The sequence below is a fragment of the Macrobrachium nipponense genome, chromosome 9 (genome assembly GCF_015104395.2).
Source record: "Macrobrachium nipponense isolate FS-2020 chromosome 9, ASM1510439v2, whole genome shotgun sequence".
NCBI lineage: Eukaryota > Metazoa > Arthropoda > Malacostraca > Decapoda > Palaemonidae > Macrobrachium > Macrobrachium nipponense.
The window spans coordinates 93,383,118-93,401,877 of NC_061110.1; the positions used below are offsets into that span (position 1 = coordinate 93,383,118).

The following is an 18,760-nucleotide window of genomic DNA, read 5'->3' on the forward strand; positions in this document are numbered from 1 at the left end:
TTTTATAATCAAGAACCTTATGGACATATTAGGACCAGAAGAGGAAGAGAGACTTCTATGTCTAGTAAGAGCAATCAGGTATTATCTTCACAGAACGGAGAAGATAAGAGGAACCTCTAATTGCCTTTGGTGTTCGGTGAGAGACCCTTCTCGACCGCTCTCCAAAAATGCTCTTTCTTTTTTCCTTAGAAGTCTCATTGTAGAGGCACACTTGCAGGTTCAAGAAGAGGACCTCTCTATCCTCAAAGTGAAAGCTCACGAGATATGAGCGGTAGCAACATCATTAGCTTTCCGACATAATATGTCTTTGTCCCCTATCCCTCAAGCCACATACTGGAGACTGAGATCAGTGTTCATGTCACAGTATCTCAAAGACATAGAAACAATTTTTGAAAACTGTAATAAGTTGGGTCTATTATCAGTGGCTGGCATGGTGTTGGGGTCTTGTTATCAGTGGCTGGCATGGTGTTGAGAAAGGAAGTAGTATAGGGGGCCTTCTATCCCTCTATCATCTCCTCACCTTGTATATTTTGAGGTTTATCAAGTCTTTGGGAAGCCTGGGGTACGAAGTACCCGGAGTCCCCTCCAGATTTTTATGGTTAGGGTGGCGGTTTTTTATTTTAGTGTAGGTGATGGTGGTTTGGTTTTTCTGGTCTTCGCCCAGGCCAAGGACAATTAGTACGTTCTCTTTGTGAACCATTGGTGAACTTCCATGGTTACAAAGTCCCACTACCGTAGGAACAATCCTGGCCTCTACTGCCATGTCTCCTACAGGTGATGAGAGCACCGACCAGATGGAGTACCCACCTGCAGCTTCTCTCTTACTAGGTAAGGTACAGCAAGCATTTTATTTGCGAGTAATCTTATTTTTCAAGATCATTTAACTTAATTTATGCTTGGATGATAAAATGCCCGTATTCCCACCTTCCCAGTAATGTGGAATCAGCTATGTAACACTTTGGTAAGTCACTTATATGAAATTATATTTTTATAATAAAATCATGTTTCACATATGCATACTTACCAGCGCCTCAGTGACGTGGTTGGTATGGTGTTGGCGTGCCACCTCAGTGGCCTAGAGTTCGATTCTCAGGCATTCCATAGAGGGGTGAGGGATGTGCATTTCTGGTGATAGAGGTTCACTCGAGTGGTTTGGAAGTCATGTAAAGCAGTTGGTCCCATTGCTGAATAACCACTGGTTCCATGCAACGTAAAAACACCATACATACAAACAAACAAACACATATACTAACCACACACTTACATACTTGGAGCCCTCTCTCCTCCCCATAGATGAACGTTGCGGCTCAACGAATTATTGGTCGTTTGCTCAGCAGTATCAAGTGTTCCTGAAAGTGGGAGGGTACAGATTACCTACACTAACAATGGCAGCAATGCTGCCAACATTTGAATTTTCGACTGCCAAGGTAGGAAGCTTTCAGCTAAGTAACTGTTTGGTAAGTATATGTGAAACATTTTATTATTAAAATATCATTTTTCTCTGTAATATTACTCATTCTTCACTCAAAAAAAATATAAATTAGTTGCTTTCAAAGCTCTTCAGTAAGTCTCACATAGAATAAAAACAAGGCATCAGGTATTCCTTAAATAAATTATCCCACACCATCCCATATACTAGTAAAGTTAATGTACCCCTGAATCATCCCTTTACTTAACTGGTTCTTTTGTTATACTTATGTTACTTATGCTAAGTTAGTAGATCCAGATTATCTTTCCAATTAAAAAATCTCCTTAACAATATTAGTGAATATTCTTCATAACAGTATTTATAAATTTGTCTAAAACATCTTATTGCCCTCAAAAATATTATCACTTTACCTGACTGACTTTTAACTACAATATTGGGGATTTATATTCTCTATGTAAGAAATTTTTTTTTCTTTTTTAAAGGGATGGTGCTGAACTTCCTGTAGAACTCCTTGACAATTGTATTGTGGATGTAATGACCTTCCCGGATGAAGAAGTTACAATACATTTTACATACAAAAATTATCAGCAAGCAGAAGTGGCAGCAAAACTGAAGTAATTAACCTTTTAGTGTATGCCATTGCTTTAAAAAAAAAAACTTGGGAGTTTGAATGCCTTTGCTTTAAAAAAACAAACTTGAGAGTTTGAATACATATCTCTTACAGTAGACAACCAAATATAAAGTAAAATTTACTCTCTTGCACCAGAAAATTTACCCCATTACTTTTGTAGTAAGATAAAATCAAACCTTGAGTTTACAAAAGCTTTACCTCACTATGTAAGTGGTTAGACAAAGACAAAATTCCAAATCAGTCATTAATGGGACTGATCACAAAAGCAGCAAAACCAGTAGGCCAAATTTGTGTGATTGTCCTCTTTCACATGCAGGGAAGCATTGAGTAGGTGGTAGTGAACCAAGACTGGGAGGCTGTCCATGGCAACATGCAGTAAGCACTCAATACATCACCATGGCTACCACTACAAGAGGCAGCCGCTTTTTTAGGAAAACCTTAAGTACACTGGAGCATAATACACTCTGAATGTATTATGAACACAAAATTAATTTTAAAAAATTACACGTACGTATATCACAATTAAAAAAAAGACATTAAATATGTGCTGCAATACTTTTATGGGTTGCTGAAGATAAGGTAGCAACAGTACAAAAAAAAATTCATAATCATTGTTACGACTCTGTCAAATGAGTGAATTTATGCAAGACAAAAACTTGTAGCAGCCTTAACAACAAAGGTAGTTGACATGTGACACGGTTTTTCCTCAATTCAAAATTATGTTGTAACAGTAAGCATTTCCATGTTACTTGTGAGGAGAAGGGGGTGGGGGGGGGGAAAGACATAAACTATTTTATTGAGCAGACAAACTGTTAATAAAGGAGCAGCTATGCAAGTTATGAAGACACATGCAGCACTGCTGGAAAATATTTTTATTTTAGATGTTGAATCTTTGTCATTGTGCTCAGGAAGTAAGGCACTGAAGAAGCTTCAGTCTTTTCTGGGTATCTAAAATAAGCATTTTAGCATCAACAACACTCATTGCATCCATTACCTGTGGCTGCTGTAATAAAATTGATGCAGCGAGTTTTTGTTGCTCATCTGTACAGGCTGGTAGAATGTGTTTGATTTTCACAACAGAAAACGCAGCAACAAAGATGCCGGTGACGTCATCTGAAATGGAACATTTTGCATAATTTGATTGATGGTAGCAAAAAACACCTTTTCCTGATAGGTGCCATTTGAATTTACATTCCATTATGTGACTATTGAAGAATCTTATGTAGTTGGAAACATGCAAAAAAAATTTAAGTGAGGCAGAACATTGATTACGTCGCTGTTTCAACCATCAATATTCTTCGTTCACAAATGATTAATGTATGCTGTACTGAATGCGCAGGACTACTGTATGTATTAATATGCTCGACTAGAAATGCAATAACACTGGAGTAAACACGTACTTGAATGTTATTAAAGCATTGCTTGTAAAGAGTAACATGTGATTTTCTGTTGCATAAACCTGTAGAAACAATTATAATTATTCATGTTAAACGTATTACAGATAAAACTTTAATTTTTTATAAATAATTTTTATAAAAAATTTTTTAAAAGCATTCATAGAAGATAATTTCAGTTTTATTCTCATTATTATATTTTTGTTTCTTGACAGGTATGACACCAACATTTACAGTTGGTCAAAAGTGTGTGGTGAGATCAAGCTCATAGGCAGTAACATAGAATGGAATTTCAGTCAGTGTAGAGATCCAGAGGAAAATAGTGCAGCTGGTGAGCTTAGATGTCAGTGCAGAGGAATGGGATTATTTGGTGTGTTTATGAAAGCCGCTTTAATTGATGAAATGGTAAGAGATACCTTTTAACTGAAAGGTAATTATTTATATAGAATTATTAAATTCTGCAATATTCTCTTGTTTACTTGATTATAAAGAGCGAAGGTGATTTTGTACATTAAAATACAAATAGTTTAATATAAATGATATTTGGCATCGCATCCATGACCTTCAGTAGTGAAATTGGGAAACAATTTGGTCATTTACAGGGTCCGATGAAATCAGTATTTTAAAGTTAACCCATTTTCCTTTTTCAAGTAAACTGCATAAGAATGATTTTGCCCAGATTAATATCTAATAAAAAAAAAAGCAAGCAAGCTTGGCCTCTATGATTACCAGTGCGTAGACGTCTTGTCATTTTGTATTCAAACAGCACTTAACCATTAAAATCTTAGTAAGGGGATCACTACTCTTGGTAATCACCACAAACCCTGTGTGGAAACAGTTATTGGATTTGTCATTTTGACAGATCTCATTGCCAGCATAACATAATGCTACTTTCTAAATGCTATAATCAGTGTCCCTTTTTTGCTGTTGTTAGTTTAAAGCTTTTTTAAATTTTGAAGACTGATTATAAAACACTCATGAACTTTTGGGAACTTTACATATTCCTGAATCTCTTTTTGTGTGTGATGGACTACCAGATATGCTTTGAATTAAGTCATGTATCAGACAATACTCAAGGTGAGCTAGCATTCAGAGATATTAGGTTCTTGGTAGTTTAAACTCTATTGATATTTGGTAGGCTGTTGTACAACTTTGGTATCTGTGGAACAAATGCTTATGGTCAAATGATCTTACTATGAGATCATCTTAGTTCAGCTGTAGTACCTCATAGCAGCTGAATGGGATTTATGAGTCTGTTAACAGCAAATTATCATTAAAGTAGTACTCAGGTTTAGCAGGGTAGACTTTGACCAGCACAAAGTAAGCCCTGTTCTGTTGTTTGATCCTCTTTCACAGGGTTAGACATACAGTAAGTTTTCTCTACACTACTAATATCTTGAGAACTTTCTGCATGAATTCCCATCTTGTCTAGGTCTTTATTTATGTATTTTCTTCATGATTTTCTGAGCCCTCCTTTTCTGTGCATCCTCCTGCTTTCATTATCTGGTCTATGATTTGCTGCAGAGTCATCTAATGAATTAAGCCATTTCTCTCTATAGAATAATACCTCAGTTGTAACAACAGAAAACTCTGAAGTGTGATCAGCAGTTAAGATTTATTATGTTTGCAAAACAAAGATATTGAACTTTTAATGACTACAAGTGCTTTATGAGCATTTCAAATTTAGTACCCCAACAATTTCTTTGTCCAACAGATTAATTTTCATTCCACAAATTATGTGAAGCTGTTATAAATAAGTATTCAAGACATGGTTGTTGGCCTGGAAAGCAATATTGTTCAGTATGCTGATGATGCAACACTTGGGGGTGTAGTAAAGTCTCCACTTATGAGCAATGAAGCTGCCCTCAGCCTCAACTGGGACATGGACCAGATCAGGGAATGGTGTTGTAGGTGGGGTATGAGGCCGAACTCCTGTAAAAGGAGAACTCTTGATCAGCAGATCTCATACAGATTTTCCACCCCATTCTCCCCTTCAGGTGGATGGAACTTTGCTGAACAAGTCTGAAGCTTTAACTATTCTTGGTGTAACCTTTGACTCGCATCTAACTACTTCCGCCCAAAAGTTATGTATCGCTTGTAGGCCTTATATTTATAGGTGATAAAATCAGTACAACTTGTTTTAGGTCGTTTGTATTCCCTTTACTAGAATACTGTTCTCCTGTATGGATGTCTGCTTCTCTCAGAGATTTATCTCTTTTAGACAGTGGTTCATGGTGGTAGGTTTCTGTTTCCTAATGGTGGTAGTAGTTGCGGCTTGGACCATTGATGGTCTCTTGTTTATCACTTATGATTTCATAAGTTGTATGTCAAGAGAGATCTTTCACATCCACAATTGACCTCTGATCCCCTTTATCTGTCGAGAGCAACCAGATTTACTGAACCGCATCACCAATATGCAGTGAATGTGCCTTGGAATGTGGCAAAGTCTCCCAGAGGGAGTCGCGCTATTGGAACTTCAGAAGTGCAAGTGAAGGTGCAATGCATTATTACCCTAATACTATTCTCCTTGTAGTATTTAGTATGTTTTTATATAGTATTTGCTAATTTATTGATTTATTTTTTCCTTTTTTAATAAGTGGGTTCTCTTCTTTCTCTATTTCCCTTTACCTTGTCATACTCTTTGGAAGCTTGAATTTCAAGTCAATGGACCCTGTGGGCTTGTTCCATATGTTTGTTTGTATGGTGTTTTTACGTTGCATGGAACCAGTGGTTATTCAGCAACGGGACCAACAGCTTTACGTGACTTCCGAACCACGTTGAGAGTGAACTTCTATCGCCAGAAATACATGTCTCTCACTCAATGGAATGGCTGAGAATCGAACTCGTGACCGCCGAGGTGGGACGCCAACACCATGCCAACCATGCCACTGAGGCGCTTTGTTCCATATGATGGGTTTTATCTTCTGAATAATAAAAATATGTGGGCATTGAAACAAATGAGAATTATGACAGGCAAAATATACCTCTCCTACAAGTGATTTGTCAATGTCTCTAAAACCTATCGTCTTTAGTAAGTGGCAGATGTGAAATAATGAGTCTGACAGTTAAACAGACTGGATCAACTGTTGGATTGTGGTTTCTCCATTCCAAAGGAGTACAGCGTTTACAATCAAATCTTTTGTAGTTATAAAACTTTAACCAACAATGAATATCAACTAGCAGAAACAAATCTCACATGGTGGAATGCAAGCATGACTAAAGGGTACGCATTTATTTTTTGTATTTCTTTAACTTGTTTTCCAACACTCCAACTCCTTTTCACTGTCTTAAGCAATGAATTGTTGAAAGTGACCCCTTGGCTTACCTTACAGCCTAAATTTCTTGATTCATTTACTCATTCAACTCTTTTTGTGGATTACAGTCACAAGTCAGCTAAATTGGCAAAGCTCTTGAGCTCTTGACCAACCCATAATTTTTCAGCGAAGGATAAACAGCAGGCTTTCTGTCAAGATTGATTCATTTGCCTGTAGAACATTTGATGGTCTAGTGGCCAAATCTAGGTGACTAGGCATTTTTTCTTTGCAATGTTGACATCGAGACTAATTATACCCCCTCTTCCACGTCTAGAAGAGGAAGTGAATTTCAACCCTATTATTTTTAGTTGATGAAGGGGGCTGGACTCCGAAACAGAAATTTATATGATTTTAATTTAATTTTAAAGCTTTCTGCCTTTATTTTTAAATTTATGCAAATCATTGCACGAAAACTGTCATGAGACTGTCATCACACTAAATGACAGGTTAGTGCTGACTCTACCCTTTGTTCCATGGTAGAGGCACAGGAGTAGGGGTTGGGGGAAGTCCTACAGTTCAGAAAATCTCAGGAAGGCTCTTGGTAAACATCACACCAACAGGTGAACAACCACTGCCTCCAATGATAGTTAATAGAAAGCACTTACTGAAGTCCAGAGACCTTATGTGAGAGGGCTAATACTACTACTACTACTACTACAGGGTAGATTACTACTACTACTACTACAGGGTAGAGTTCCTCAGCAAGTGCAGCATCAGTACACCTACATCCTACCACTTAGCCTGAGCTAAGTGGTCCAGGAATGCAGCAAAAGTAGATCTTCCTGAATATGGAGAGAAGGCCATACCTTACATTGGTATTCAACCAATAATGTTCCCATTGCAGCCAACATGGTGGTTGAGGGAGGGGAAGAGATATGAGAAGATCTGTGGTGTCAAAGGGAAGATTTTCCTTTCATGTTTTCCCAAACATTCTCCACTGCAAAGGAGACCAACTTGCATACTTCTCACAGGGAAAGTGAGGACTGCAGATCCTAACCCTACAAAAAGACCAAGATTAGTGGGGATCTACGGACACTGAGGAAATGAAACACGCACACATTTGCTTCACACCTCCTTGGTCCCCTTTTCCCATGTAGATCCACATCCTTGAAAAGTTACCAAACATCTAAAGGTTCAAACCATGTTTCAATTTGGCAGTTGGCAGGAGTGCAGCAAAACATTCTCATTTGACGAAGGTCCAAGAAAATGGATTGAAGATGCAGATAGTTTCCCCCACTCACCCACCTACTAACAGTTAACTACCTTGTTATCAAGTTTCAATGACTAATTCCAGCTCACACAGGGATACTCCTGCAAGAAAGACAATGGTTTGTATTTCAGTAGACCAAAGCAGTTTTTCAACTGCTTCCCACATCTCTGCAACTTTCTCATTTGTAAAATTATTTTGTCCCTACCTTAAAGTCTTTAGTGCATGTTTAAGCAACATCAAGAGATATAGTATGCCCAAGAATGTAATGACTGGCTAAACACATGTATTTTGGAACAACACCCCTTCATGAAAAACTTTTACTGCTTGCATAGTTTGTGCCAGCAAAAAAAATGTAATTAAGGGTAACTGTAAATCTTTTAAGGAATAAAATTATAGTCAAATAAACTTTCATAGATTGCCCTCTAACACATGCCTTATTCAGTGTCAAGATACTTGACTTTATACTGGAGAAGGCATATATGGATAGAGTTAATAGCATAGTTTGTTTGGAAAAAAGTGTATAATGGTTAGATATACATCAGAGTGAAAGGATTAAGTGCAAAGAAAAGAAAGAAACAAGATAAAGCAGCACAGCAGCAAAGGGTAACAAGTAACAAATTATGTATGTGTAAACTGCAATTTTAAATGTTGACCTAAGTAAAACCTGCAATATAGTAAAAATTGGCTACAATGGCTGTAATGGGCAAAGAATCCTTGAAACAGAACTGTCCCCAGGACAAAAATGCAGTGTCAAGCAAGTTTGTTCCAATACATAATACAAACCATCGGTCCTTTAACAATAGGAATGTAATCAGCGGCAGCTGGAACCGGTCATAAGCTGTGAACAAGGAGGTTGGATAGTTAACTGCTTGTCCGATAGTCGACTGGGAGGTGAAGCTTCACTTTGCTTTTGGCCACGTTGGGTGTCAGACGTGTTGTTCAGCGCTCTGCCCGCTGTGTCGTATGCTGAGGGTTCTTCATACTATCGTGAAGCAATTTTCCTGTACTTCCCCTTTTTCTGAATGCTTGAGTTGGAAATACGTGAGTACTTAGTTTATTTTGTTATTGTGCTCATGATTGTGTTTATCATGGATTCCCGCGAGCCGGAGAGACCCCTCCGCCCCCCCGTCATCCGCAGATTGTGCCCTGGCGTGGAGGGCCGTAAGCGTGGGGCCTTGAGATCTGTATTGGAGGTTGACCCTCATGATTTGTGCACTCGGTGTTGAGGGCGAGTGTTCTCGCACCGAGCCATGTGATATTTGTGTTCATTGGTCGGGGGAGCAGTGGGAGCGCTACGAAAACGGATGCATTTTCCTCCTTCCTCCCTCCGTCGCATGGCTCCTTCCCCTTCAGGGGGTGTGTCTCGTTCCTTCTCTTCCCTCGATCAGTCGAGCGTAGAGGAGTGAGACCCCGACGTTCAATTGTACTCGGGGTCTTCCGTTCGCTCGGAACCCCCCCCCCCCCCCACTAACCCGACTGTTCCTTCCTCAGGTAAGCCTGCCGCGGGGGACGATCTCGGCCAAGTCTGGTACAAGCTGGGGCTCCAGGGGGAGACCGAGCATTCAGGGGCTGCTCTATCATCTTGCTCAGGGTTCCAGGCCGGTAACCCATGGTCAGGAGACGCTGACAACCACTACTGTGTCGATGCCAGGGTATGCTGCGCCCCCTCATCTGGTCTATATGCAGCATGTGACCATGGTGACCCCGGCAGCTGCAGTGTAGGCTCCGCTGTTGGGTCTGCAGAGGAGGGGCGTCACCCCACTGCGTGGTTTTGCCGCTCTCACCCCAACCCTTGATTTTCAGTGTCCCACATGATCTGCCGCCAGTACCCAGGATGTCGCTGGCTCCAGTACCGCCTCCTCTTCCTGTGCCAGTCCCTGTCGTCGTCGTCCCTGCCCGTGGTGTTGCTGCCCCCACCGCAGGTCCCTCTGGACAGGCAACTACCCCGGCTCGTCCTGGATGGAGGACCTGACCGTGGTCCTGAGGAAGCTGACGAAGAGGAAGAAGAGGTAGGTGTCGTCGTCGTCAACTGCAGCCGCCTCTTCCCCTTCGACTTCCAAGGCCCCACAGCCAAGGAAGAAGAAGGTAGCTTCCTCCCCACCTAAGAAGTCTCACTCAGAGACCTCTAAGGGTCTGTCTCACTCCGGTGGGACAGTTGGGGCTTCCGCTGGTCCTCCTGTTCCTTCAGGAATGGGGCCCGTCTCTCCTGCAAGGAAGAAGACGGCGACCAAAGGTTCTGCCTCGGCGCCAGGAACCGTCTCGGCCTCTCGTTCGCGAGAGGTACCAAGTGTATGGTCGCCCACGGGTGACCGTGCAGCCAGGTTCCAGGCAGCCGAGCGTGCTCGCCGCCAGGACCTAGGCACGGAGCGGAAGACTGGTGGGGGTCGCCCAAGCGACTCCTGCCAGACCAGCGATCGGTCTCGTGGTGATCTGCCGGCCCCCAGGGTTGATGCGACGGTCCCACCGGACCGTACGCGGGCTGAGGCGAGGAAGAGGTCCCCTCGGTCACCAGGACCAGCCTTGGCTGGTCCAGGCACCGTGGCGCGCCGTGAGGACAGGCCTCGCTCCCACCGTGACAGTGGACTCTACCGGTCCCCTGACCGCCGCTTCCACTGGCACCGGATGGATAGGGGGACTGTCAGCAGCTCTCCTGACGCTCAGGACCATCGCCGTGGTTCTCGGTCCAGCGGTTCTCCCCAGGGGAGCCGCGCGACTAGGCCTGCAGCTCAGTCGTCACTGCGGGTTGGCGATCACTTGCAGCCCCCCCCAGCATGCCGGTTCTGCCGGGGGGGGGGGATCAGGTCTTCCTCTCCAATCCCTTCAACTTCCTCGGGATACATCGGGAAGAGCGAGGCAATCAGGAGCGCTCGCGATGAGTGCGCCCTTCGCGGTCCCTCCACGAGGGCCTACGAACCTGGCACAGTCCTAGGACCGACCAGATCGTACGCTCAAGTGGCTGGAGGAGACCATGAGGGGTCTGTTGTGGTTCCTCCTGTGGAAGAAGGGTCTCGGGAGGCGTTTTCCTTGGATGGGCGTTACGGCTCATCTCCTCAGGACGCGGTCACTCCCGAAATCCAGAGGTCTTTTGCAGAGGTAATTGCGCTGATTCGTCAGCACAATGACCTCGAGGAAAGGATCGGCGCTCCTGCCCTCCGAGCCTACGTCTAGGCTGGAGTCGTTCTGGGGTCCTAAGAAGAAACCCAGGACGACGGTGGGTCTGCCCCGATCAGCCTTGGCCGACAGTGTGCTGGGCCAAGTGGACTCTCTCTTCTCCGGACAGGAGGGATAGCTTCGGTCCGGCAGGTCGTACAAGCTCCTTCCCCCCGCCTCTACCATGACAGAGGCATTTCTACGTGCCTTCGGAGGACCCTCTGCTGCCGAAACAGGTTAACCCAGATCTGGCTAGGCTAACTTCGGGGGTGTCTCTTCAACACCTGCTGTCAGAGAACCTCTGGTTCTCGCAGCAAGAGGCATTGGCGTTGGAATCGACTGCCATGGCAGCATTCCAAGCAGTCTCCTGGTTAGACCTGTGGTCCCTCACAGCCTCCTCGGGAAACATCATTCCCGAAGGAGACCCAGCTATTGGGAGACTGTGCCAGTCTGGAGGTAGGGCGATTTCCTACCTGGCCCACTAGACAGCCAACCTGTGGGCCAACCTGGTGCTGAGGCGTAGGGACGCAGTCCTCACTCGAGTGACCAGGTCGGCAGGGCGTGAGGCGGCTTTGGGTCTACTGAACGGACCAGTGCAGAGTTCCCCCTCTCTCTTCCCCAGAGAGATGGTGGATGCTGCGGTGGAACAACGGCGCACTGATGACAGTGACCGCTTAGTACACCAGGCAGTCTCAAAGGTGGTTGGGCAGCCTCAAGCCACTGTGGCTAAGCCCAAGAGCTTGGCTAGCACTTCCTCTGTGGCCAAGACGACGGCGTCGTCAAAGCCGAGAGGTAAGACTGCCTTCGACATCTTCTGTAAAGAGTGATCGTTACCAGCCCTCCTTCTCCTGAGGAGGACCCGGGAAGAAGTCGAAAAGAGAAAAATGCTAGGGACGGCATTCCTCCTCACCTGCTGCCGGAAGTGGGGGTTGCCTGGTGAGCCATTGGTCAACCTGACAGCACTATGGAGCCGAGGCCTGGATAGTGGATGTCCTTCGGGAGGGATATTTACTACCCTTCGAGTCGCGGCCACCCCTCACCTCCAACCCAGTCCATCTTCAGACGTACGTTCCCAGTTCTGCCAGGGATGTGGAGCTTCGGCAAGAAGTGGAAGCCATGCTGAGCAAACGAGCTGTGGAGATCGTATGGGATCAGTCGCTGGGCTTCTACAGTCGACTTTTCCTGGTGGAGAAGTCCTTGGGGGGGCTGGTGCCCGGTGATAGATCTCTCTCCCTTGAACCGATTCGTTCGCCAGACTCGGTTCACGATGGAAACGACATGTTCAGTGCTCGAATGCATCAGGGAGAACAACTTCATGCTTTCTGTGGACCTGAAGGACGCATATTTCCAGATACCCATCCATCAGTCCTCCAGGAAGTACCTCCGCTTCATCCTCGACGGGACGGTGTACCAATTCAGAGCAATTTGTTTCGGTCTCTCAACCGCCCCACAGGTGTTCACACGAGTGTTCACTCTGGTGTCAGCTTGGGCCCATTCGGTAGGGATACGTCTTCTGAGGTATCTCGACGATTGGTTGGTCCTACAGGACAGGGATCAACTCCTCGAGTTCTACAGCGATCTTGGGATCGTGGTGAATTTCGAGAAGTCAGATCTCAAGCCCAAGCAGAGGATGAAGTACCTGGGCATGCTGATCGATACAGTAGCAGGGCGAGTCTTCCCCGCAGACTCGCGAATCAGCAGGTTCAGGGAGGCAGCCGGACGGTTCCTGTCTGTACAGGAGCAGCCAGCTCAGCAGTGGCAGGTCGTGATTGGTCACCTGTCGTCTCTCGAGAAGTTAGTCCCTCGCGGGCGTCTTCATTTGCGGTCTCTTCAGTGGAGGCTAAAGGAGAGTTTGTCACAGGCAAAAGCTTCCCCATGTCTCTCACGGAGGAGGTGAGGCAGGACCTAGCCTGGTGGCTGGGCGACGGGAACCTCGTAAGAGGAGTGCGTCTTCGCACTCCCCCCCCGGAGATGTTGCTGTTTTCAGACGCGTCGACCGAGGGATGGGGCACACATCTGGAGGAGTTGCTGCCTGCGGGTGTGAGGGATCATCACGACAAGCACCTTCACATCAACACCCTGGAGCTCAAGGCAGCATTTCTCGCTCTCCATGAGTTCCAGGACTGTGATGGGACACTAAGTGATGTTGATGAGCGACAACACCACAGTAGTGGCATAGTCAGTAAACGGGGGCCTAGTGTCCCTCCCGTTGCACCAGTTGACGTTGCAGGTGCACGAGTGGGACGTGGCTCACTTGGTAGAGCTGTCAGCTTGCTACATTCCAGGCAAGAGGAACGTAGTGGCAGACAAGCTCAGCCGTCAGAATCAGGCGATAGGAACCGAATGGTCCCTTCACCCAGACGTGGCGGAAAGGCTCTTTAACCTGTAGGGGCGTCCAGTCGTGGATCTGTTTGCCACCCGGCACAACAGAAAACTCCAGGTTTTCTACTCAGTTGTGCCGGACCCATGGGCAGCTGCAGAGGACGCTCTTCAACATCCGTGGGACAACCTCTTCGTCTACGCCTTTCCCCCGTTCTGTCTGATTCGCAAGGTGATCAGCAGGGTGCTGGTCACCGCGAATCTTTGGATGATTCTGGTGGCACCCAAATGGCCCCAGGCTGGCTCTGCTTGCCGAAGCACCGAGATTCCCCCCTGGCACAACCTCCTGTGCCAGCCACACGTGGAATGCTACCACCGATCGGTTCGATCCCTGTCTCTTCATGGCAACAGAGATGGCTGGGTACTTCAGGCAGTCCTCTGCAGCTGTGTACCAGGGCAAGTGGTCCGTCTTCTGTGGTTGGTGTCATGGAGAGGGTCTCTCTCCTCTCAGAGCTACTCTTCAGCAGGTAGCAGATTTCCTTGTCTTCCTTCGCCGAGAGAAGCTCCTCTCCGTCTTCGCAGTTAAAGGCTACAGAGCCGCCCTAGTCCTTAAACTGCGGGGAGTGGATATCTCCTCCTCTTTCAAGATCTCCCTCCTAATGAAGAGCTTCGAGAGGTCTTGCCCACCCAGGGAACTCAGGCCCCCAAGGTAGGATGTGACTCTCGTCCTTAGGAGTTTGACTCGAAGACCCTTCGAGCCACTCTGAGAGTCGTCAGACAGGGATCTGACCCTCAAGACCCTCTTTTTGCTGGCCCTGGCATCGGCGAAGAGAGTAGGGGAACTTCATGGTCTTTCCTTCGAAGTAAAGCATACGAGGGGATGGGGATCTGTGACGCTCGATTTCGTCCCGGACTTCGTAGCATAGACTCAGAACCCTTCGGTCCCTGACGATCAGTTAGTCATTCATGATCCCCTCCCTGAAGGACTTCACCGACAATGATGCGGATGAGATGCCGCTTTGTCCTGTGAGGGCGCTATCTAAAGAGAACTCAGCACCTTAGGTCTGAGTGTTGACACCTCTTTGTTAGCACCGGCGTTACCAAGAAGGAGGTGTCCAAGAACACACTTTCTTTCTGGCTTTGTGAGGTGATCAGGAGGGCGTACGCTGCAGATAGGAGTGACGACACCCGTACCCTTCATCCAAGAGCCCACGAAGTCAGAGGTATTGGTCCAACCCTTGCATTCCGCAAGAACTTCTTAGTGGCACAGGTGCTGAAGGCAGGGGTTTGGGCTAACCAGACCACCTTCACATCTTTCTGTCTTCGGGATATCACCCACAGGTCCTTGGACACCTTCTCCTTGGGACCTGTGGTGGCTGCTCAACAAGTTGTGTAGCTTACCCAGCTCCCAAGCAGACAGAACAGCATAGCATCCTTGTTTGACTAAATGAATGGATGAGTGAAAGAGTGCGACTGGCTTCTCTTCCTCCTCTTTTCTCTCTAACTGTGGACAGAGGGCCGCAGTCGTCACTACGCTGGACAGGAGGCAGATGCAGGTAAGCTACGTGACTGAGCTCCGTCCTATCCCTTTCAGTAACAAGGGGGGGGAGTGGATGTCAACAAGAGACAAACCCATGATTTTATTTTGGCTCTTGAAGTAGGAACTATTTCTTGCTTGCTATTCATAAGAAGCACGCTTGCCTCCCTCTTATGAATTTGGTCCAGAGGTCTGACCACTGATCCTGCGGTGCACACCCCAATCAGCTGGACAGAGGCTAGGATCCCTCCCTCCGCTCTTACGATCAGGGTCGGACAAACACCAGTCTGTTCATAAGACTCAGATTCCACTCACCAATAAGTGAGTCTTCCTATTGTTAAAGGACCGATGGTTTGTATTATGTATCGGAACAAATCACAATTTGTTAAAAATTCCTAGCTATACAAACCTGAGGTCTTTACACATAGTCCCACCTCATGCCACCCCTCACTCTGTTTCCTGGGCCTAAAGCAAAGTGAAGCTTTACCTCCCAATCGGCCGGGACACCTGACTATCGGACAAGCACTTAACTATCAAACCTCCTTGTTCAAAGCTTACGACTGGTTCCAGCTGCCACGGATTACATTCCTATTGTTAAAGGATCTCAGGTTTGTATAGTTAGGAAAAATACAATTTTTGACAAATTGTGATTTTTGTTCTTTTTCCAGGGCATTATACCAATTGCCAATTTCTTGTGGTTAACCAGTGTAAATAGTAACTTTGGCCTTTATTACAAAGTCAATACATTTTATTAGTCTGTATTTTCCATCATTAAATGTATAAAACATAATTTTGGCCATTACCTACAATATTCATTAATTTCTTGAAAGTTCAGTTTTCAAGACCCAACACATGAACTATTTAATTCCCTAATTTAAGAACACTTATAAGGATGACACTATAGAGAGAAGTACATACTCTCAAATATATTCTTGCAGAGATGATCATTTAGGCCACAAAGGTGTTCATGTGAAGTGTGTTCAAAGGATTTATGATTATCATAACATCACATTTTATTCCATCCTAATTCAGATATCCACAATATCAGTCTTTAACTTCAGATGATTAATCAAGAGGATGTCACGACAAGCATAGTGGCAGCGGCCTATTCCATTGCGTTGTTGATACTTCTGTTGTTTGCAATCTGTCTGATGATGTTCTGTTGGCCAAGATTGTCATCTACAAATAGAAATTTTGGATGGGACAGTTTTTCTGAAGAGACAGAGAATACCAGAGGACATCTGGACATCCATGAGCGTCGTTTTCAGCACCTGTCGCCTAACAGACTAGTGGATAGAAGAGATGTAATCTGTTCTTCCTCTCATTGTATTACCTCTGGAACTCTGTACTATGAAAATAACAATGACAGTGCAAACCAAGATGTTGTTATAGTTGCAGATGAAACAGACAGTGCTTATATGAATATGGATTCTGCAGAATGTGACAAAGGAGTCTTCAATATAACAGGACTCAAGGAAGTTCACACTTACGTAAACATGACGAGTAACAACTGCACTTCCATCACAGCCAAACAGGAGTATGTAAGTACAAATGAAGGACAAAGTGAACCCCAGCATTTGTATTTACCCATGCAAGTTAGAAAGAGTGAAATTGAACAAGAACAGAATTAATGAACTTGAGTCATCAGAATATATATGAGCCGTGTGCCTATGATAAAAATGCATTCTTTTGAAATTAACAAGTGTGAAGACATTTTACCAATGTCAGTGCTAATTTGGAAGTGGTATTAAATATACACAAATGGTATTGAGCTACAGCTCTTAGCAGTGCAAAGATACTACTTTAAGTCAATAGGATTACGACTGTGATATTGTACACTGTATGTCTTGATAGACATTTTTGTTTAGATAGAGTAAACAAGATGCAAGGCATTTCCAGCAGTAGTAAGTCATTTTAAAAAAAACTATTGTGAATGGATTGAACGTCGTACAAAATAGTGTGTATATGGTATTTCACTATAGACATGCAAACTTTTCATCAAGCAGATAAGTTTATTAGCTACAGTAAAAGAAAAACTTATCACATAGTTTGGCTGGTAATGATATCTTTAATATTCATTTATTTAAAGTGCATATGGGAAATGCCTAATCAGTTTTTTTTTTGCTTTCTATACCTGTTTAAACCAGTACAGAAGGTTTACAAAAATATTGCATTTTATATTTTTCAATTTAGGGAAAGCAATAACTTGTATCACTTATACTTATAATGCTAATTATTAGTTTTGATAAGCATGTCTGTCTGGTATGAAAATACTTTTGGTATAATACATGGTTATAGTTAAAAGGAATTAGAGAAAATTTTAAAACCATGTGAATTAGAGTACAATATTCCAGTAAACACTTGCTGATTTGTATATTACTCAGGACACTTAAATGTTTCATTTTCACAACTCATGTTGTCTTTCATAGTGGAGGCAAATGAAATACTAAAGTACAAAATAACATAACAATCACTGTATGTACATGATAGATTTATGAATCAGGAAATATGAAAAAATGCCTATACATAATGTGCAAACATTAGGCTACTCAGCTTGTATATACAGTGAGTATATGTACATGACAACTCAAGAAATACATGACTGAAATGCCTATAATGTGCAAACATTATGCGACTTGTATATATAGCACTCATATTAGTAATAGTTTTTATGTATTACAGTAGTTTGTCATTACCTGTTGAAAATGTATTGTTCATGAAAAATTATATCATAATACCCTTTATTTTTATCCATCATAGTACTTACTGTGTATTTATGGATCTTCAAGATCAGCTTATTTTGTACACAAAGTAAAAAGTTTCAGGACATGCGCAGCTGGATGAAATTCTTCTCTCGATACCGATGATGAGAATACTACTGATCCTAATTCTGCTGGATACTAAAATAACCCTGACAAGGATTAATCCAAAATTCTGTCATTTATATTAATAAGTTCTCTCATGAGAGGATGTCATTCCTAACTTACGCATGAAATATGTCTGATCTCACAGGTCTGGTGCAGAGGACGTGCTCTTCACAAAATAAAAGCAAAGCTAGGTTTTTATAGGAAAAGTTTTCATACAATCCCAGTATTCATATCCCAAAAATTCCCAGGACCTCTTAGTCTTTAGTCTGTCAGACAGACAGAGTAGTATTCTTACAAGGCATGTGCCCTTTGGATCCCCAATTATGTCTCAGCCGATTGCGTTACTTTTCATGAAAGCTGAAATATTTTTAAAGCAATTGGAGACCGAAGCAAAACTCCACTTTCCATGGCGGTAAAAGAAAGACTGGCATTTTGTGGGGTACGAGCTTGGTCGTTGACCAAACATCCACCCTGTATATGCATGAGTTGCCAGATGCCATAGATTCCTTGTTTTACAATCTTTTATTGTTTTTTTACCGGTTTCTAGCTAGCGCTAGAAGATTATTCTATTGTTAAGACCTAAGGTATGTTAGATATGAAAAATACAAATTGATTAAAAAAAATTTGCATTTTTCCAAACTTACAAACCTGGGGTATTTACGTATGGGATTAACTTTCAGCACAAGCTGGAGCCAGCTGTTTAGTTGGTACATATTCACTTTATCTTTGGCCCATGTAGCAGTCTAAGGGGTGGCTAGAGGTGGGCCATTTACTGTGTAAAGACCCTCAGATTTGTATGTGAGGAAAAATACAAATTACTTTAATAATTTGTCATTTGTTCCCACAAGTATACAAACCCTCAGTCTATATATATAAGGAAGATTTCTTCTTGATGGGAGGATTCTGAGC

The 18,760-nt window shown here is 43.7% G+C and overlaps 1 protein-coding gene across 5 annotated transcripts in view; it reads left to right on the forward strand.

Annotated features, from left to right (window-relative positions):
- The window catches only part of LOC135218486 (uncharacterized), an 81,365-nt gene extending 63,644 nt beyond the window's left edge, over positions 1-17,721 (forward strand). For 2 of the 5 annotated variants that reach the window (XM_064254828.1, XM_064254827.1), the window contains exons 18-20: positions 1,912-2,043; positions 3,670-3,859; positions 16,046-17,721. In XM_064254828.1, coding sequence (XP_064110898.1) covers positions 1,912-2,043; positions 3,670-3,859; positions 16,046-16,615 — 892 coding nt within the window. In that variant the 3' untranslated portion in view covers positions 16,616-17,721. Of the gene's footprint in view, positions 1-1,911; positions 2,047-3,669; positions 3,885-16,032 lie in introns of those variants that run through there. The other 3 variants (XM_064254829.1, XM_064254831.1, XM_064254832.1) reach the window with 3 other exon arrangements.
- Positions 17,722-18,760: the final 1,039 nt, after the last annotated feature.